The sequence below is a fragment of the Orussus abietinus genome, unplaced genomic scaffold, assembly GCF_000612105.2.
Source record: "Orussus abietinus isolate OABI.00-Male unplaced genomic scaffold, Oabi_2.0 scaffold25, whole genome shotgun sequence".
Lineage (NCBI taxonomy): Eukaryota > Metazoa > Arthropoda > Insecta > Hymenoptera > Orussidae > Orussus > Orussus abietinus.
In genome coordinates this window covers 1056290-1074282 of record NW_019394504.1, presented here as the reverse complement: position 1 = coordinate 1074282, position 17993 = coordinate 1056290, and the positions used below count along the sequence as shown (strand labels likewise).

Sequence of the window (17993 nt, the reverse complement as noted above, 5' to 3'; positions counted from 1 at the left end):
ATGGTGCCCTGCGTAAGTTACGACCGAGCTATTATCACTTCGTTATGGCCGTCATAAATCGTCAGCCGGTTACGCCATTCTCAAGAGCCAAGGTCAGCACGGCCCTTCCCTCCACCCTCGACTTTGCCCGAGTTTAAAGTCCCGAAGGAATTTTCAGAAACGTCCAAACTTTCCAAACAAATAAATAAATAAATAAATAAATGCGTAAGTAAAAAATAAACCAAAGAAAACCACCATTTCGGCGACGTTATTTACAATTCCTTGAAGTTTGGCCAGGCAAAGAAGAGTTCAACGCCAGGGAAAAATTGTAGATTAATTCTCAGTGTCCGTATATATATTTTTTTTCTTTTTTCAAATCCGAGATTTAGTTATCTTCGGGGGATGTTCCAGCGTGGAAACGCAAAGATAATTAACGGATTTGATTTATTCCCTCGGCCGGGATCGGGTGAAACGAGGTTGTCCGCGCCGGTCTCGAACGAGGTACAGGTGCCAAGGGTAATCACGCCGACATGTAGAGCAAACGTGAAATATATCCGGCAATTCCTCGCACGAGTCTTCGGGTTTATTCTATCCCACAAAGTCGCGTACCTTCCAGCTTTCGTCGAATGATTAACCGGCCTCTGTCTCGGCCGACCATCCCACCGTCTCTTCAGCCGTGCGAAAGTGCGGATCCAGAGTCGGATCTAGAGCCACGGTTCGGGTTGCCAAAATAAGCAGGATCGAATCGACTCCGACAAACGGATTCGCAAAGAGGGAAGGGGGGATACACAATCGATGGCTTACGATTCGCGATACGTCGACGACAATCCCAAATTAACCCAGGTCCGACATCCAGGTCCATTTTCTTGGCGTCTCTTTGTCGGCGCGTTCAATGAGCCGATATCGGCGATCGGGGTCTAGGAGTAAAAATAGGCTCGAAAATAGGTGGGAACGTCGGACGATCGGTGGGACGATCGATTACCGAGGGAGGGGAGGATTTCCCTATTAAGAGGTAATAATCGGATCCGCGAAGAAGTCCGCCCTGGCGAGCGTCGAGGGAAAGAAAGATGGCCGAGGGACGTGGAAATAAAAGCGGAGAGGCCGGCCTCCGTAAACGGGGGGCAAAGTGGAGGACGCAACTTTTATGGGGTCCGGTCCATTCGTGGCGAAACGCCGGGCTAAAGGTCGGAGCAATAAATAACTCGGATTGCCAACTCGTACCTAGAGAGCTGGAGATATTGTGCCTCCGCTCGGTCAATTGGCACGCAGCCGCGGTACGAATCCGGACCGACGCGGCGTTGCGTAAGTCCCGGGACTGCGTGCCCCCTACCTGTCGAGACTTCCGGAACAATGGGGAGGGACTATAGCGGAACGAGGACCTTGAGACCGTTTTCGGAAACCATAACACGTACCTCCGAGCCCGCACGAGCGTCCACCGCCGCGGTTTCCATCCCGCCACCGACGTGACCCAAATGCAGCTAAATGCAGAAAATCGGAGCCCCCGATGCACCTCTACCGGGCATCCGTCGAGCCAAGAATCAAGCGGATCCCCAGAGATCAAACAAAAAATGACAAATCGGTCGTCAAACACCTCGCTGCCAGCGTAATGGGCAAACAGTTCGCGAGATGGTTGGCCCTGGCGGAAGTTGGAACATTTGAGCAAGCACGTCTCCCCCGTGCGGCTCGCGCGAGGCGAGATCTCCGCCACTCCCCGAGGGATCGGTTCGCCAGAGGGGGAGGAAGGAAAATTGCCGGCAATTCCGCGAGAGGGTACTCACCGAACTGACTCCTCATCCACGGGTAGAGGGGACTGGGCAGGTTGGCGCTGGCCGCGCCCTGAGGAGCGCCCTGTTGCTGCTGACCGAGGGGGGACGCGACGACGCCCTGGTGCGCCTGAGGCTGGGGCTGCTGCTGGGGGTGCATGGCGGCCGGCGGGGGCTGCGCGGTGGCCTGGGCCTGCGGCTGCTGCTGGGGGTACATCATGTGCTGCGGCTGCTGCTGCATGTGCTGGTGGGGCGGCGGGGGCTGCGGCTGGGACTGGTGTTGGGCCTGCTGGGCCTGCATGTGGGCGTGCTGGGAGTGCATCTGGTGGTGCATCTGCGAGTCGACGAGGGGCGGACTGTCGGGCCCGTCGAGGACGCTGCTCTGGTGGTCGACGGCGGCCGCCTGGAGCTTGCAGCTCGCGTAGACGATGGGCGTCGAGGGGTGCCCGTTGGGGGTGGGAGTGTGCCCCATGTGGGCCATGCCCGAGGTGGGCGAGGACGAGCGGTAGCCGGCCATGCCGTCCATGCCGGCGTGTTCCTGCTGCTGCTGATAGTAGTTGGCGTTGCGGATGTCCATGCGGTTGTAGGGTGGAAACCTGGGGTAGGGCATGGCCTGCGGCCCTTCGGCGGCGCCATAGTGGTGGGCCGGCACCCCCTGCCGGAGGAGGCCGGGGTCGCAGGGGTCCGAAGCCTGCTGGGGCTGCTGCTGCACGGCCTGGCTCTGCTGGGGCACCTGGACGGCAGCCCCGTAGTGCTGCTGGTGCTGATGGGGGTGTTCCACCCCGCCATTGCGCAGGTCCGGGATGTACGAATTCGCAAAGTACGAACTCATGCTACCGTATCGCTGCTGGCGCGCGGTCTCTCTTTCTTCCTCTCTCCAAATCGCCTTCCCCGATTTTCTCCTCTCCCTGGCTTTGTCCTCCGTGCGCCCGCTTCGCCCCCTCTTACCCTCTTCCCTGGCTTACCCCGCGTCCGCGTTCACCGACACTTCCGCACTTCTGCCGCACCTCCACCTCGCACTCGATCGGATACGCGCACTCCTTCGCGACGTCCTCGCACTTTCGAGCGGCCTGAGACCACTCCGTCCGGGTGGATCACCGTTTCACCACCGAGACCGGACCACTAGGGGGGGCGAAGATCGGGGGAGGGATCGCAATTTTTGGGGAGCGGTCGTCACAGAGTTCTTCTTCGGAGGCCGGTCGGGTGGTGCCCTTCAATTCGCCCTGCCGCTCCGGAAGTCTTCCGCGATTCCGTCCAACGCGCTGAGGACGCTACGCCGCACCTGCAACGGAATTCGGGAAAACACCTTGGTTAATATACCGTGCAGAGGATGCGACGAGCTTATAATTACTTCGCATTATTATTTCGTTATGCCCTGGACCATCCCACCTCGGACCTACCCGAAACGGGGGCAATCCCGCTAATAGCGATACTCGGCCAAATTGCGCCGATCCCCGCACTATGGCAACGCGCGTGCCAACGCAACGCGCAACGCCGACGCAACTGAGTTGCGGATACTGACTTCGCCGATCTTTGTCCGAACGGGCAAACCTCGAATGAGCCAAGTGGCGCTGACTGACAGACGCCGAGGAACACACGTGCTCGTCACGGTGACGGCCATCGCGCAGACGTTCGACTCTGACGGTGCCTCGTGTGGGCGGGTTCTCGAAGACTGTCGTTAAATTTGGACAAACAACTCCTGGACCCGAAAGGGGGTGATTAACGGCGGCATAAAATTAATAAAAAAAAAAAACCACGATCGTAGTCTTCTTACAAAAGTAAAATATTTTTCCCCCGAAAGACCTCCCTTGTACTGACTTCGTCGAAAAGAAGAACCGACAGAAGTCGAGGAACGCACGTGGTCGTCACGGTGACGGCCATCGCGCAGAATTTCGACTCTGACGGTGACCCAATGACTATTGTTAAATTCGGACAAACAACGGCTGGACCCAAAAGGGGGTGAACCACGGCGCCATAAAATGAAATACAGCCGCGATCGAAGTCTCCTTACGAAAATGGAATACTTTTCGCGCAATGGAACTCGCTCTAACCGAGTTCGCCCGAAAGTGCGAGGCTGACTGACAGAAGTCGAGGAACACACGTGCTCGTCACGGTGCCGGCCATCGCCCAGACGTTCGGTCGTGGGCGGGCCAGGGGATCGTTAAATTAGTAAAAAAATCCTCCCCGCACCGAGAACATGGCCTCCGAACTTGCCGACCGGCAGCCATGCCCGAACCCCGAGAGGTCCCCTTTGCATAGAGGCCGAGCAAATCGTGCGTGCAATATTAATTCGTGACCGTCTTTCTTGTCCCGATTTCTTGCGCCCGGTTCATAAGCGGCAGCTCCGTGGAAGCCCGCGATATGTATCTCAATTCATAGTACCGAGTTTCAAAGAGTTTATCGCACGCCACGGCTAAACAACCCAAGGACGGTCGGTTCGTCTTTCGCAATTTGCGAAACGGCCAAATGGAAATATGGCGAAATTTCCTACGACGATGGCAAGAAGTGGCATTGCGAGAAAAAATTCGGAATTTTCCCGCGACGTCGAAGGGACGGCTATTTTAAGCTGAAGGGAGACCACAGAGACTATGGGGCATCTTCTTAATCCATTATACAGGCGCCATTATGGTCCCAGCCTGTTCCTTCGTTTGCGCCCAAGAATAGTATATAACGGCGCCATTGTTGGGCGTCGCGGTGTACTCCCGCTCGCGTGAAATAGTAAAATGGTGTAATTACGGCGCACCAGCTAGCGCGGACGACAGGTGTTGGCGTTACCCTCGTTACGCGAGTAAACGCAGCAAAGAAGAGGTACTTCGTTTGACGTTTGACCAGACACGAAGGGGGCGCCACGTGAAGGGGGGCCAAGGGACGAGACATCGCGTGTGGCGTAGCCCCGTGGGGATGCTCGATTCATCATCATTTTCCGAACCCTGGAGAACGGCCCTCTTCCGGCGCGGACTTCTGGAGAGCGGAAACTTCCGCAAAGTCAATGACCGCGGGCCTGCGCCACCCACGACACCCGAAAATCCTAAAAAACGCTCCCCTTGATCAAGTATCGAACGCCCTTCTCTCAAACACGAAAATAAAGGATTAACTCAGAATGATCGAACTCATCGTTATTCAAATTAAATTAACAAATAATAATTTTCTTAAGCGTTCTTAATTTTAAATGCGAGGGAGTGGGAAGTAACAGTACTCCCCACGATCAAACATCAAACGTCCCATTCTGCGACGTAGAAAAATAATAAAAAATAACCTGAGATAAGTTAATAAATAATTATCCTAAGCATTTCAATTCAACTGCGCTCGGGAGCAAAGTCGACCAGCGCCCCTTCGAGGGGAGGGGGTTGAAAAAGGTAGTCCGTATCGGGCCGCACCGGATATACGCGTGGCGGCGCTCGGGGTGGTTCCGGGGAGTTCGGGGGTGTTCGGAGGCGTGGGGTGGACCCTTGGGAGATTGCGGGCCGTGCGGCACACTCGAGCGAGGCTCGGCCGGACGCGGGACGATCGCGATTAACATTCCGGCCGCTAGCTCGCTGTTCGCGCGGCGCTTTCATTAATTCCAGCGTATTGATTCCCCAGATTGATGAATGGCCGCCGATAGCGATTCCGCGCTCCCGGTCCCCGGTATAAATCCTCCCTCGCAGCGTTTCGACTCAATTCCGAGCCAAGTTCCCCCTTTGTGTCCGGCCAGGCCGAGGACGAATCCTTCGTGGGTTGACTAATCGCAAAAACGGGTCACCTCCATTTAATGAGCTCTCGAATCGTTTTCCTATAAAATCGGAAAAGGAAAAGCTGTAGCGACTCCTGGAACTACGTGACAGACCTGCAGCTTGGTCCTACCTCTCAATAAAGAAATGAAAAATATCTATCAAATTTAAGAGTGATTTTTGTGGATTTTAATGTATTTTAAAGTAACAGATTTAAGGAGCCTTGTATTTCCAGTGAATATGTTACTTATGGATTTTTATATTTAATGCTTCTGGGTTGATTCCGACTTTTCCGTGGATTGTAATCGTTCGACTTGAGGTGGTTCTCGTTCTAGACTCCATGGATCGTTCCGGTTCGGCGAACGGCCTCAGACTGCGCTCGGCTCGGCCGGTCGGCCCTTAATATACGGGCACCCGGTAGAGTAGACTTTGCCGAGTGGCGGCATCGGACGGAAAAGTCATAAACTAGCGGGCCGATGGAGGGATTAAGAAGTTCTCGTCTCGGCCGGTAGATGGCGGCGGCGATAATGCCGGGCGGGAGGAAAAACGGGGTGGAGCGAGCCTGACAGCTGGGAGGGTTCGGGGCCAAGGTGATTGAAAAGAGGGTGGAGCGTCACGTGACGCCATCACTGGATACGAGAGATGACGTCACTCGAGCCATAATGGCCTCTATTCATCAAAATGGCCACGCGCCGAGCCCGTTTCTCCGTCGTTTTGGACTTCCTTCCTGAGACACGAGTTTCACCCAAACGTATAACCGATCTCTCATCAAACTATCTTCCATTATCCATCCTGAACTAAATTACGCACTGAAAGGCGCATTGAAGAAACTCTAATAAATCGTTAAAATAAATTCATTTCGAAATAATTTTCACTTATTACTTCTTGGCGCGTTCTTTCTCCGCAGGACTCGTCAAGAATATTTAGATTATGTGTCAATTAATGTGGAAGTTTCGTAAAAATTTATTTTTTTTATTTCTTTTTAATAACCGATCTTTTTGCAGGTTAGGAGAGGTCGAGTGGTCGAAAAAGGAAGGAAGCGACCGGGGCAACTTCGGAAGTAACCGAACCGTCAAGGAGGACTATCGAGGCCATAAATGGCACTAGAATGTGACAGTTATGGGCCGTGGGGCTCGTGCCAGCCGTTGGCACGCCATAAAACGCTCGTAAACAAAGTCGCTCGTAAAATAAGCCGAACACATCCTTCTCGAGAGAGGGAGGCCGCCAGACTTCGCGGCGTAGCAGTTTGCCATGCCGAGCACAGAGGGAGATACCTGCGACCGTCACGATCGCTTCAAGATATTGCCGCTTTTGCGAGGCCCTCGCATTCATCAACACCCCGAAAGAAATAAATCCACCGTAGTTAAGAGAAACGCGGCACCTCGCCGGATCCTCTCTACGGAGGTAATAAAAATTCCGGCCCACTCGGTAATAATTAATCCGCTCCCAGACCTAACTTCCTAACTCCACTTTTACATATTCCATTGCACGGAGCCCTCGATCGATGCTTAAACATCCCGCCGACAATATCTTCGTAATGCCACGGAATGAAATTCACAAGAGATCTTAAAAAAATCTGTCACTTGAGATATTTAGCAAAAATTACAAAGAAATATTTAGGAATTATTCCATGCTACTAGGGAAGTACCCCACATTTTATTTCACCAGTATGTAACTTTAAATCCGTGAAAATCGAAAATAAGAAAAGAAAACTCGGACGTTCGCGGAATCGGCGCCAATTCGCTCGGATTCGGGCAGGGTGTCATGGCTGCTGGGAAGAGACGTTCTTTCTTGGGGAGACCGGCGGGGCATTACGGATCGAGAATCAGCCCCAAAAGTTAAGCGCACTTCCGTAGCGACCGCGCAGACCCGCTGGCATGTGAAATCTTCGCTGACGGCCCCGGGGGGTCGGGCGGCCGGAACCCGGGGGTGGAGGATCGATATTCGCACCCTCGGCGAAACCGCGGGGAGACGGATATATCCGCGTGTCAAGATACGAATCTACGTTCTCCGTCACGGCTCGGCGGGGAATTCTTCGGGACGTTTTCCCGAGCGAGCCTCGCGAGGAGAATCCCGCCGGCCACAAATCATCGGTATCGAACGCGACCCGGCCATCGGCACGGGGCTTCGAAATTCGCACGTACGGCCCTGCCTAGCGTGTACGACTCGCATGTACAAGTCGACCCGTTCATCCCGCGGTAATAGAATCCGAAATCCTGGACGCCATGGTGCCCTTCGGCCCCTTTAAAAGTCCCCCACCGGTGGTATCTACTCGTAATCACCCGTACTGAAAAACCCAGTACATTGGAATCACGAGATATTCCCTTTAAATATTAATCCGAGGTTTAAACAACGTTCTCTCGCAAAAGGGTGAATTCTTCAAGGTGTGGAATGGAAAATCCTGGACGGTGTCGCGCCTTCCTCCGTCTTTAATACCCAAGAGGTTAATAATGTTCTTCCATAGGAGGATGAATTTTCCAAGGGACAAAATTCAAAATCCTCGACGCCCGGACGTGTATATTCGTAATCGGACGGTTTTAATTACACCAGGATATCATTACGAATACGGCTTCGGGATTTCAATACTTCGTAGATTTTTACCCGCGGCTTAAGCAGTGCTCTGCCTCGGGAGGGTGAATTTCGCAAGGTCTCGGGATGACGAGATCCGTGGAGGATCCACCGGTTGCACGCACACCTTCGCCTTTCCCTCCACCGGAGAGGTGGAGGAGCCGCGTGTACCTACGCGTCGGCGAACACGGGCCGCTCGCGAGCGCTGTAACGCGCACTCGCGATTAGCATAATCGAGTCGAGAACGGGGAACCAGTTTGCAAGGACGCTCAAAAGCGGCCGCCAATGGGCTGCGCCGCTGCCGGCACGCTCGGTGCATCCGTAATTCTCCGTTCGGCCGCGGAGCGCATCAGCTGTGCCAGGAAGGCGCGCGACTCCGGAGCCGAAGGTGAGTGGGTATAGAAACCGATATATACATATATACATATATATGAACGCGATCCGAGAAGAGTAGGTGGTAACGGGCCGATTGCGAGCTTCTCACGCGAGTCGCCGGAACTCTTGCCATTGAACTCTCCAGAGTCCTGGTAAACCGGGAAAGGCGACTTTTAACGGGCCGACCGGTACCGTGCGATCCGAGAAACGCTGCGGAGAGACCGCGGCGATCCCGAAGAAAATTCACGTTAAAGCTCGTTAGATCCGGGATCTGGGAGTGGACACAAAAAGACTGGCGATCTCGAAGAAATTCCGAGTGACATGAAAAGAGTACCGAAATCCCTTAATTTCGTGTAAATCTGGATCGGCGCCTTTTTATTAGATTAATTTAATGAAATTGGTAAATCATTGGAACCTGAGAAATGTCGCGTTAATCCGGAGAAAAGTTACCTTTTCTTGGCGAGGGGAGATTTTTGTTGTTTGGTGGAGGATTTAATCTATGTATGGGGTGAGGTTGGGTGAATGGCTGAAACGAGTTCGATAATTTTATGGGTAGGTCGGGCATAAATCGCTCTTCGTAGGTGGTAACGGGCTGATAGAGCGCGGCTTACTGCATAAAGAAACAGCGCCATTGAACTCCGCGGTGCCAGTGACTCTCGTCGGGCAGGATGCGGTTTAAGAGTCGTTAGAATAAAGAAATGGCACTTCGGCTAATTTTGCGGGAATATCTGTTGCGAGAATTACGGCGACCCCGCGGGATCCAGAATCTCTCATCGAGCCGCGTTCGGACGGTTCGCGATGCCAATGGAACTCGTGGAATTCTAATAGAATTCCAAGCTGGGTCAGGCTGGACGATCATGGACGTCCTGCCGGTCCACGTGGGATAAAGGTCTATTGACCTGCGTGGAACGGCAATCGCGCACGTATCGATCGATATAAGAAGAGGACATCGCATTTCACATCCTCCCCCATAGAGCGTGGTACATAGAAACGCTGATTGATAAAAAAAAAAATTAGTGCAAATAGAGAGTATATTAATTTCACCCCTTGTTACGTCGAGATCTCGGCCGAGTGAATTTTCCAAAAGAATAACTCGATCTCTACCGCCCAGAAAATCCATCTTCGAGGTCGAACCAACAGCACGTGGCGGGTTTTGAGATAATTTTTCACACCGAGCAAACCGAGTCCAATAACTGTTGATTCATTTTCGAGCGAGCCGAGACTCTCGTAATTTATGGAGACGATCGTCTTTCGGCCATTATCGGGTTCGCGGCTGTCGTCAGAACGTAATGGCACGTCAGATAAATCTCCAGAGGACTGGCGGCCTCTGGCTTCTGTTCGACGTTCCGTTAGTATTTCCGCCGACGAAACGCGCCCGGAATCTCGGGCCCATGGGCACTGCTTTACGGTATTCCTCTAATTTTAGGCCGTCGAACCCGATCGGACAACCGCTTATCCGCTCCGAAATTGGACACGTGTCGCCCCCTCTTCCTCCTTTTTCTATTCTTTTTCAGAGTGCCTAATTATATTTGCTAATCAGCTACCGAAAATTACCAACGCGTAAGATTTTTGTTATTCCATTTCTTTGGGGGTAAAGTTTGGGCGGAAATGTCCTGGTTACCTTGCGGGGTAGATTACGGGTAGCTATGATTATTAGTAATTTTTGTCAGGCCGTAATGGCCGCCCTGGCTGGGGATAATGCGTGGAAACGGGGCTCGGCGTTCGCGACTCCGAATTTCGGGCTATTAATCAAATTCCGTAATTTACCCGTTACGCACGACGCGAACGATTTAGGAAGTCAGGCGTACCAAACGATAAGGGAACTTCGGCAACTTTAGCCACCGTCTCTAATAATTATCTCGACGAACTATGGCTCCACGAATGGCACGATGTGAAATCGACTCGGGCATGCATCACCTACTGTATTTACGTCGGAATTCGAGATCGGATGCAGACTCGCCTGCGTAGATTCTCCGCAATGGTTCTGCTTAGTCTCATCGCGAAGAGATGCTTTATCGAATTACAGAGGGGGAAGCGACATTTCATTTTCGAGTGTTTAGACTACTCCACATTTTTGGGATATAGGTACCGGATTAAAGCGAGTATAATTTGAATTCCAGGTCGCATGTAGCAGTCCCCATGGTCGGTTTCAGTTCGGCGGTTTTTACAGTCCGTCATTCATATTTTCTCATGCATAGATGGAAGCCCTCCCCCCAGGGAACTTCGCGTTTCGATTCGATTCGATCCGATCCTAAACCGCGGTCACTCGAGCCACCGGCCCTGGTTTTGCATAACGATAAATCGCCGTGGAATTTCCATATCCCGATAGCGATTCACGGGAGGCCAGGAACGGTCAGTGCCGAGTTGGGAAATTTTACGATCGTGACAAAATTTTCAGATGGACATCCGTCATCCCGAATCGTCATCGGGTTTGACGACTGTGGGGCGCGAGGGCGCTGTCCAGGAAGCGATTTGTCTCAATCATTGCAGTCTATGTCGATATCAAGAAAATTCCTATTATACAACACGAAGGGAAATATTGGAAAGAATTCCTCGGGAGGATTTTAGAAACTCGGTAAGGTTGAAATTCGAGCGAGGAAGTGAAAATCCGGTCCACGGTCGAATTTTACGCGGCTCTCCCCAGGGAGTCCGACACCTTTTCGAGAGTCCCGCCAGGGATGCTCCCGGGAGGACCTGGCGCAACTTTCACATTTTTTCGGAAAAGTCTCTTTTTTGTCTCGAGACCGCGCTAAATGCGGGTCCGTCGCTTTCTCTCAGCCCTCTTTTGGGGACCCGGGTCCCGAAAAACCGGCACGAACTGCACGAAACAGCCGTCAGTTCCTCGGGGAAGTGGAGTCGTAAAAGTCCCAGGTCTACCTTCCGCCCCCAATTTTTTTCCGTGATCTTCTTCCAGGCGAGAAGTCCTACCTCGAGGTTTCACTTTTCGGCTCCCAGGGTCACGGATACGCTCGAAATTTCGGAGGATTTCCGAGGCGGAGTTCCCAGGGTATACATCGGGCACTGGCGCAATTAAAACGATAGATATGAGCTTTCCGCGGTGAAATTTAAAGCCAGCCTGACGTCACCTGGCGAGAACATTTGTGAACTCGAAGAGACATGGAAACGAGTTGAGGTAGATTCTGGGTTGCAACCACTGGGTGGAATTCCTTCCGTCAGGCACCCATCGACACGTAGGACTGCTCTTCAAGCTGTTCAAATAGGCTCGTAGTGTATACAAGGTGTACCGTATACAGTGTACAGATGTTCCTTCGAGACGCGGTCGCGAGTCGCACGCACGCGACTGTACAACAATTTGACACTTCAGGGTCTTTCATCGCCTTCACCGGGCAAAGAACTCGGCCTGATAATATGTTAATTCGGCCACTAAAATAGCACCGCCGAGGGAAGAGCTAACGCAAATCCAAGACTAATGTTGACGGTGCTTCATGGATGACGACAAGGAGCAACGATCTGCGTCAACTGTGTTGTGAACCGTCCCCGGGTTATTTTTCAAACAGGATTAGTTGAACGATAACGTCGAAAGACCCGCTAAAAGTGATGTCATGGCTTTTTACCTATCAGGATCTATCAATATTAGGAAAGCACAATTTTCAGGAACTCTTCAAAGAGATCGACTTCCTAGCAAACGCTTCCAGAGATTCGGGGTCGTCTTCGAGTGGAGCACGGGTCGTTTCGAACGTGGTATCCGCTCACCCATATAATATGGCCCTCGTACTTTAAAAGGGGTAATTAGGATTCATGATACGCGGCAGTTACTTTCCAGAGGGACGCGCCGTCGAGGACGTGTAAAAGGATAATTCATAATTTAAGCGTGCACGCCGACTAGAGGGACCAGCCTAACGCGGCCCTCGTAACACGAGGGAACCCTTTGCACCCCGAGGTATTAAACTTTGCCTATTACCATGTCTAACGATTGTTTTTCCACCCACAAAAGGAATTAGCGATGCCAACATTTCGCCCTCCACCCCCACCCGAGGAGAAACCTCACGGAATCTGCCCAAATCTAAATTCATAAACCCTTAAAAAAAACTCCCAAAAATCCGGGTTCTTAAATTTTTTAATAGAACATACTCAATTGAATTACATTCACTCGATTATGGGGTCATTTACAACTGGAGAAGCTGAAGAGACCGCGAGGTTGCATCGAAGGACGCGTTTTGTGGAGCCCTTTGAAAGAGTGCATCGACAAGTCACTTTAGCTCGTTAACCAGAGTCCCTCATAAGAAGTGTCAAGTGGAACGTCTTCATTTCGGTATTTCACTTTGATATACAGGTGCTGGTCAAGGCAACTCCAGTGCCATAAATCCCGTCGGGTCATCGTGCCGGTGCATCGAGGATGCACCGACTCGAGCCACCGAGTGCATCGATGAGCATTAAAGTCGAGAGGCACTTGAGTTCAAGACCCCGATACGAACTGCAACACTGTCGGTCCGAGACGATACGAGGCGACATAAATCGCGTGGGATAAAAATCTCAGGCGTCGCGACGCGCGTTTACCGGCGTCTTCTAGGGGGAATCGCGTTAAGGACGTCGGGCCTGTCGGTTGAAAATTCGCGGACGCCAGTCGTGACGGCCTGACGCCATTTTCTGGGCTATATCGGTGCGAGGGAATGTGGTCTTTATCGCAAAGTCGGCTCGAGCTTGTCGGCCGTAGATGTATTCGCGATCCGGCATTTAATGGCGAGAACGAGGGTCAAGTCGAGGCCATAGTCGCCGTCGTTTGGTGGCAAGTGCGAATAAGAGGGTGCCAGTTCGGGCTCGAACTTTCGCAACTACCGTGAAGGATATAAACTGGGCCTAAAAAGAATTTCTAGGAACATCTTAGGCGAAGATGGACAAATTTAAATTCACGCCGTTTAATCTTCGGAATATGCCCGAAATCGACGCCTCGAGGAGAGGCGAAGATGGCGACGCCGGCGCAGAGACCTCCTCGAAATTGCAAACAAGCTTTATTTCGGCCGAGGGTCCGGAGACACCGGAGTGCAAAGTTTTGACACCACCTCGTAAATCAGCTGACACACTCGCCGTTCAGAACGGAACGCGAGCTCACCTCGGAGTTCGCTTACCGTATGTCTCTCGCTTTTGCCATCCACCCTCTACAAGGTGGCCGGAAATTTTCCCGGACACCCCGGCCTGGCCCTAACCCGAAGACCTGCAGGCCACCTTGAATTTTTCGGCACTTTGGCAATCGCCAATTACCGTTCCGAAAAATTCGGAAATTACCTAGACGCGAGTTTAATACATTTTTCACGGTGGTTCCGATTTAGACCTTTGTAGGGGATTTTCGTTCTTAGCACCTCGCGTCCTTTACAGTGGACCCCCTCGGCGAACATCACCGTGATTTACAGGCTTTCCATTCAGCAAATTCCTCTCCACCTTCCCCCTTTCTCGTAAAGTCCCTTTTTTTAAAGCCGCGAGGAAAGGTCGAGCTCTATGAGCTTAGCTGAAAAGGAGGTAAGGGGCCTTCCGTGAATTTATGTCGGATGCCCTGCAAAATGCGCGCGGAAAGAAAGGAAGAAAAGGGAAGAGGAACGGGGAAGGAAAAAGGGAAGGGCCGAGTTATACCTAGCGGAGGGGTGCAGATATCGTGTCGCGATAATCAGGGAAATATTCACCGCGAGGGGAGCCCCGTGTTCGTATACAATTCCTCCTGCACGGTTGGTAATCTTTCGTGTACCCATGGCTGTTCTTACGCAGCGCGTTGCGTGTCTTACGTCGGTGGTGGCGATATGAAGTAGTGCCGTGCAGAAATTGCGCTATTAGACGATTAGGTGCCTGGGCCGCGCCATCGTGCCGCGTGTGACGTTGTAAATTTACCGTAATTATCGGTGATCGATAACACCCGGATCGGGCGAGGCCAGAGAACGTTCCTTCGGGCTCTGGGAGCGCAGGCAGTACTTTAAAACGAGTACGGCCGCACATGACGAGACGAAGCCGACCGCGTGGGACGAGAGCCCGATCGCGGCTCTCCGAGAAATCCAGTTTACGGAATCGTTGCGATGCATTGATTTTTAAATTTCAATTTATGAATTCACCTCGGCTAAGTTAGCCACGAAAATTGGGGCTCGGAAATTCGTCAAGAAGAGTTAACATTCCAAGGTAACCGTGCCTCGCATAAAATTAATCACCCTGAATCGTAATTCCGTGAGTGCTGAATTTTCACATCAACGTAACCAATCGGCCCTCGCAAGAAATTAATTGCTTCGAGTCGTAATTCCGAGAATTGTGAATTTTTTTCCTTTAAGGTATCCGATCGATTCCTGGATGAAATTAATCACCTAAAATCATAATTTCGCAAATGGTGGATTTTTCCCTTCAAGGGACCCGACCGATCCTTGCATACAATGACTCGCTTAAGATCTTGCGGAGTTAAAGTGGCGGAACGAGGTAACCGATCGATCCTCGCGCCAAATTAATCGCCTTAAATCGTAATTCAGGGAACGGTGAATTTTCCATCGCGCCCCCTCGAGGAGCGCGTTTTTCCCCCCGAGTTAATTTAATTAAGCGGGAGCAGCCCCCGGGGGAGGGTGGGCGACCTCCTCGAAAGTTTCGGTATCAGGCCCCGGTGCATTAGGTCGCAGTTCCCTACCTTCGAATTCATAGACACGGCCGATCTCGTCGGAAACTCTCGGCCAAAGGCAAAAGCCGAGGGTGGGCCTCCCTTTGTTCGGGTCGCCCCACCCGCCCCCCGCCCGGCGACCCTCCTCCGTCCCACCCCAGGGCCGCTGAGCGTCGCGACGCCCCCCGAGCGCGCCGCGAGGGAAGGGGGCACGTCGAGCCACGGCCTTTGTGTTCTTGTCAACTTGTCAAACTACCCCTCCCGCCGCTCTCCCCGGATCCAATACCATCCCCGTCCCGGCCCCTGCCCAGGACCGACCAACCCCCGGCTGCTGCTACCCCCGAAACGTCTCCGACGTCTCGACGCGGGGCGCCGCGTAAAAGCAGCTGCCTATGGGGTTGCGCCTTTTTTCCATTAGCCTCCCCTGGGCGCCTGATCGAATCGCCAACCCCCTGCCCGAGGCGAATTCGCGCTCCGCCAGATTTGCCGCTGCGACCCGAGCAAAGAACTAGACAAACAGTGATAATTGGCTGGAGGACCGATGCGCTTCGTTAGGGAAGAGACGCACGGCCAGGAGGGATGGAAAGGGTTGGTTGTTTATGGATTTGCGAGTAGAGTACCGGGGCACACTCGGGGTTGGGCGATCTCGTTTAATGAGCCCATTGGGGTAGGTTGTCACGAGCCGGAATATGAATTATACATCCCAGATTTGAGGAATAAATTCCGTAGACCTACCCCAATGTCAACTAAAGCGTTACCTTTCGTTGTTTCTTGAGTTTTACCCAAAATCTCGCGTGAGACCCTAGTATATATATTTTCGTCGTGCATGGTGTTGGCACGTAAACGTTGTCCCGGGGTTGGTTATTGATTTCGACCCCAGTTTTGCAGAACACGAGGGCAACAGGAATGGGGTTAATGGATCAAGCCCATTGAAATAAATCTTTCTAATAAATCCCCCGGCGCACCTTACCAAACCGCAGGGTGGAGAAGGATGCCAGGACTCTCGGCGACAGTCCTGCCGATTTTACAGTCACGGATAACGCCTCGGTCGGCGATAAATATTTCCCATAACCGCGCACCTATGGAAAGCGGTCTCCGCATAAGCGATCCATTCACGCGCCGGCAACCCTTGTCGAGAGGGCAGGTCGACTACCCCATGGCCGCGTATCGCCAGCCCCGTGTTACAGTTCTCGCACTGTATAACCATGATTCACCGCGATCGGCAGCTTCAATCGCCGAAATCCACCCCTTTCCCCTGGAAGATCCATCGATCACGCGCCAAGTTACCCGGCCACCCCGAATCTATTAAATTCAACTTTACACCCGGAAATGATACGCCGCGTTCTAACCGGTGCATCCCTTTGCCGATAACGGCGCATATGTGGTGTATATATGTATACCTAGGTATGGACACGCGTATATAAGAGACCAGTCGCCGAGAAATTTCCTCCTTTCAAAGGAGACCCAAAAAAGAGGCCGAAACGCGGAATCAGGAATGACCGGTGCATGGTAATCGCTTTGACGTCGCACGACCGGTCGCGGAACGACGTTTTGTCATCTCGCCGCAGACTCGAATTTTCTACATCCGAGGTCTCGAATCGCCGAGACGCGTTCCGCATGCGGTATGCCGGTTTTTACGAAGAACTTGTTTGGCCCGGGTCGCGGGATCGCCGAAATATTCCGGGAACGGAACCAGGCGGACGGGAATGGGCCGAAGAGAGAAAAGAACTGAGGAAACCGAGAGAGACCGGGAATCGAAAGCTAAAACGGGGAAAGCGATGGTGTCACGAGGACGCCGCGACGGCGAATGAGTCGCGCATATTTCGCCTCGGATTTTTATTTCCAGGACCCTTTTGCGCCGTTTTCCGCGTCCCGTCTTGCCGGATGCTGCGCTCGACCGCCGGAGAGATAAATAACGCGGCTACCTGCGGGAATTTTGACACGTCAGGGAGTCGAGACTTGTCGCGGCGGCCGCAGTCTCCGCATGACAATACCCGGTGCGACAGGACGTACGTTTTTCCGGACGCGTTTGCATATAAGCAAGGGGAGCGAATCCTGAAACTGGTCTCAACCCTCGTTCCCTCGAAGTCCAGCTGCTCCTCTCGAATTAATGATTTCACTCGATTTTACACGAAATTCTTGATCAAGTAAATGCAGTCAATTTTAGGGGATGATAAAGAAACATGGAGTCGAAGGGTCGCAAATCCCGGCGCCGCTTCTCACCCTCCGGCGCTCCGAGTCCGATATTCGCGGTTGTTGGTACGTTACTCGAGTTTTTTTTTTTCTTTTTTTTTTAAGCCGTGCGAAATTAATAAATTCACTCGAGTTTTCGCGAGGATTAATAATTTCACCCGAGTCGTGAGATTAATTATTTCATTGGAATTCTGGCAAAATCAATTATTTCACTCAAGTGTCCGCGACATTAATAAATTCCCTCGATCTTGCGGGAAATTCTTGATCGAGTAAATGTAGTAAACTCCAGGGGATGACGAAATCGGGGGGCGATGAAGAAAAATGGAGGCCGAAGGGGCGCAAATCCCGTCGCGTCTCACCCTCGGGCGTTCCGGCGAGTCCGGTATTCGTGGACGTTGGTACGTTACTCGGCAACTGAGGGCAACCCTTGCGAACTATCCCCGCTTTTGTTCCTGGTAATATTCCCTGTACCTACGCGTTCCTTCCCCGCCTATATCTGGCCCGGTCCTCGGTCTCCGTGGCCCCAGCGACGGCGGTAAATCAGAAACGCAGCGAAGCGTCCTCACCCGCGTCGCGGTGCCCCCCGAAGCCTCGAATCAACCCCCGGTCGGGGTTCCGCTTCTACCCTCCCTGTCCAGATCCGAGTCCCGCGACTAGACTCTTTTCTTATCGAGAAGAAAGGACTTCGAAAACGGAAGATGGATCACCGCCGAGGAAACTCGGCCGCAGGCCGTAACTCGCGGGGCGTTTCGACACCCTCCGCTTGGGGTAGCTAAAATCGTCGGATCTCGATTTAAAATCACGCGAATTACTAAATCACCCCCA

General features: G+C 52.5%; 1 protein-coding gene across 3 annotated transcripts in view; it reads right to left on the bottom strand.

Annotated features, from left to right (window-relative positions):
- Positions 1-17993, bottom strand: part of LOC105697646 (homeotic protein antennapedia) — a 110614-nt gene that overhangs the window by 14003 nt on the left and 78618 nt on the right. For all 3 annotated transcript variants that reach the window (XM_012421142.1, XM_012421144.1, XM_012421143.1), the window contains exon 2: positions 1758-3024. In XM_012421142.1, coding sequence (XP_012276565.1) covers positions 1758-2574 — 817 coding nt within the window. In that variant the 5' untranslated portion in view covers positions 2575-3024. The remainder of the gene's footprint in view (positions 1-1757; positions 3025-17993) is intronic.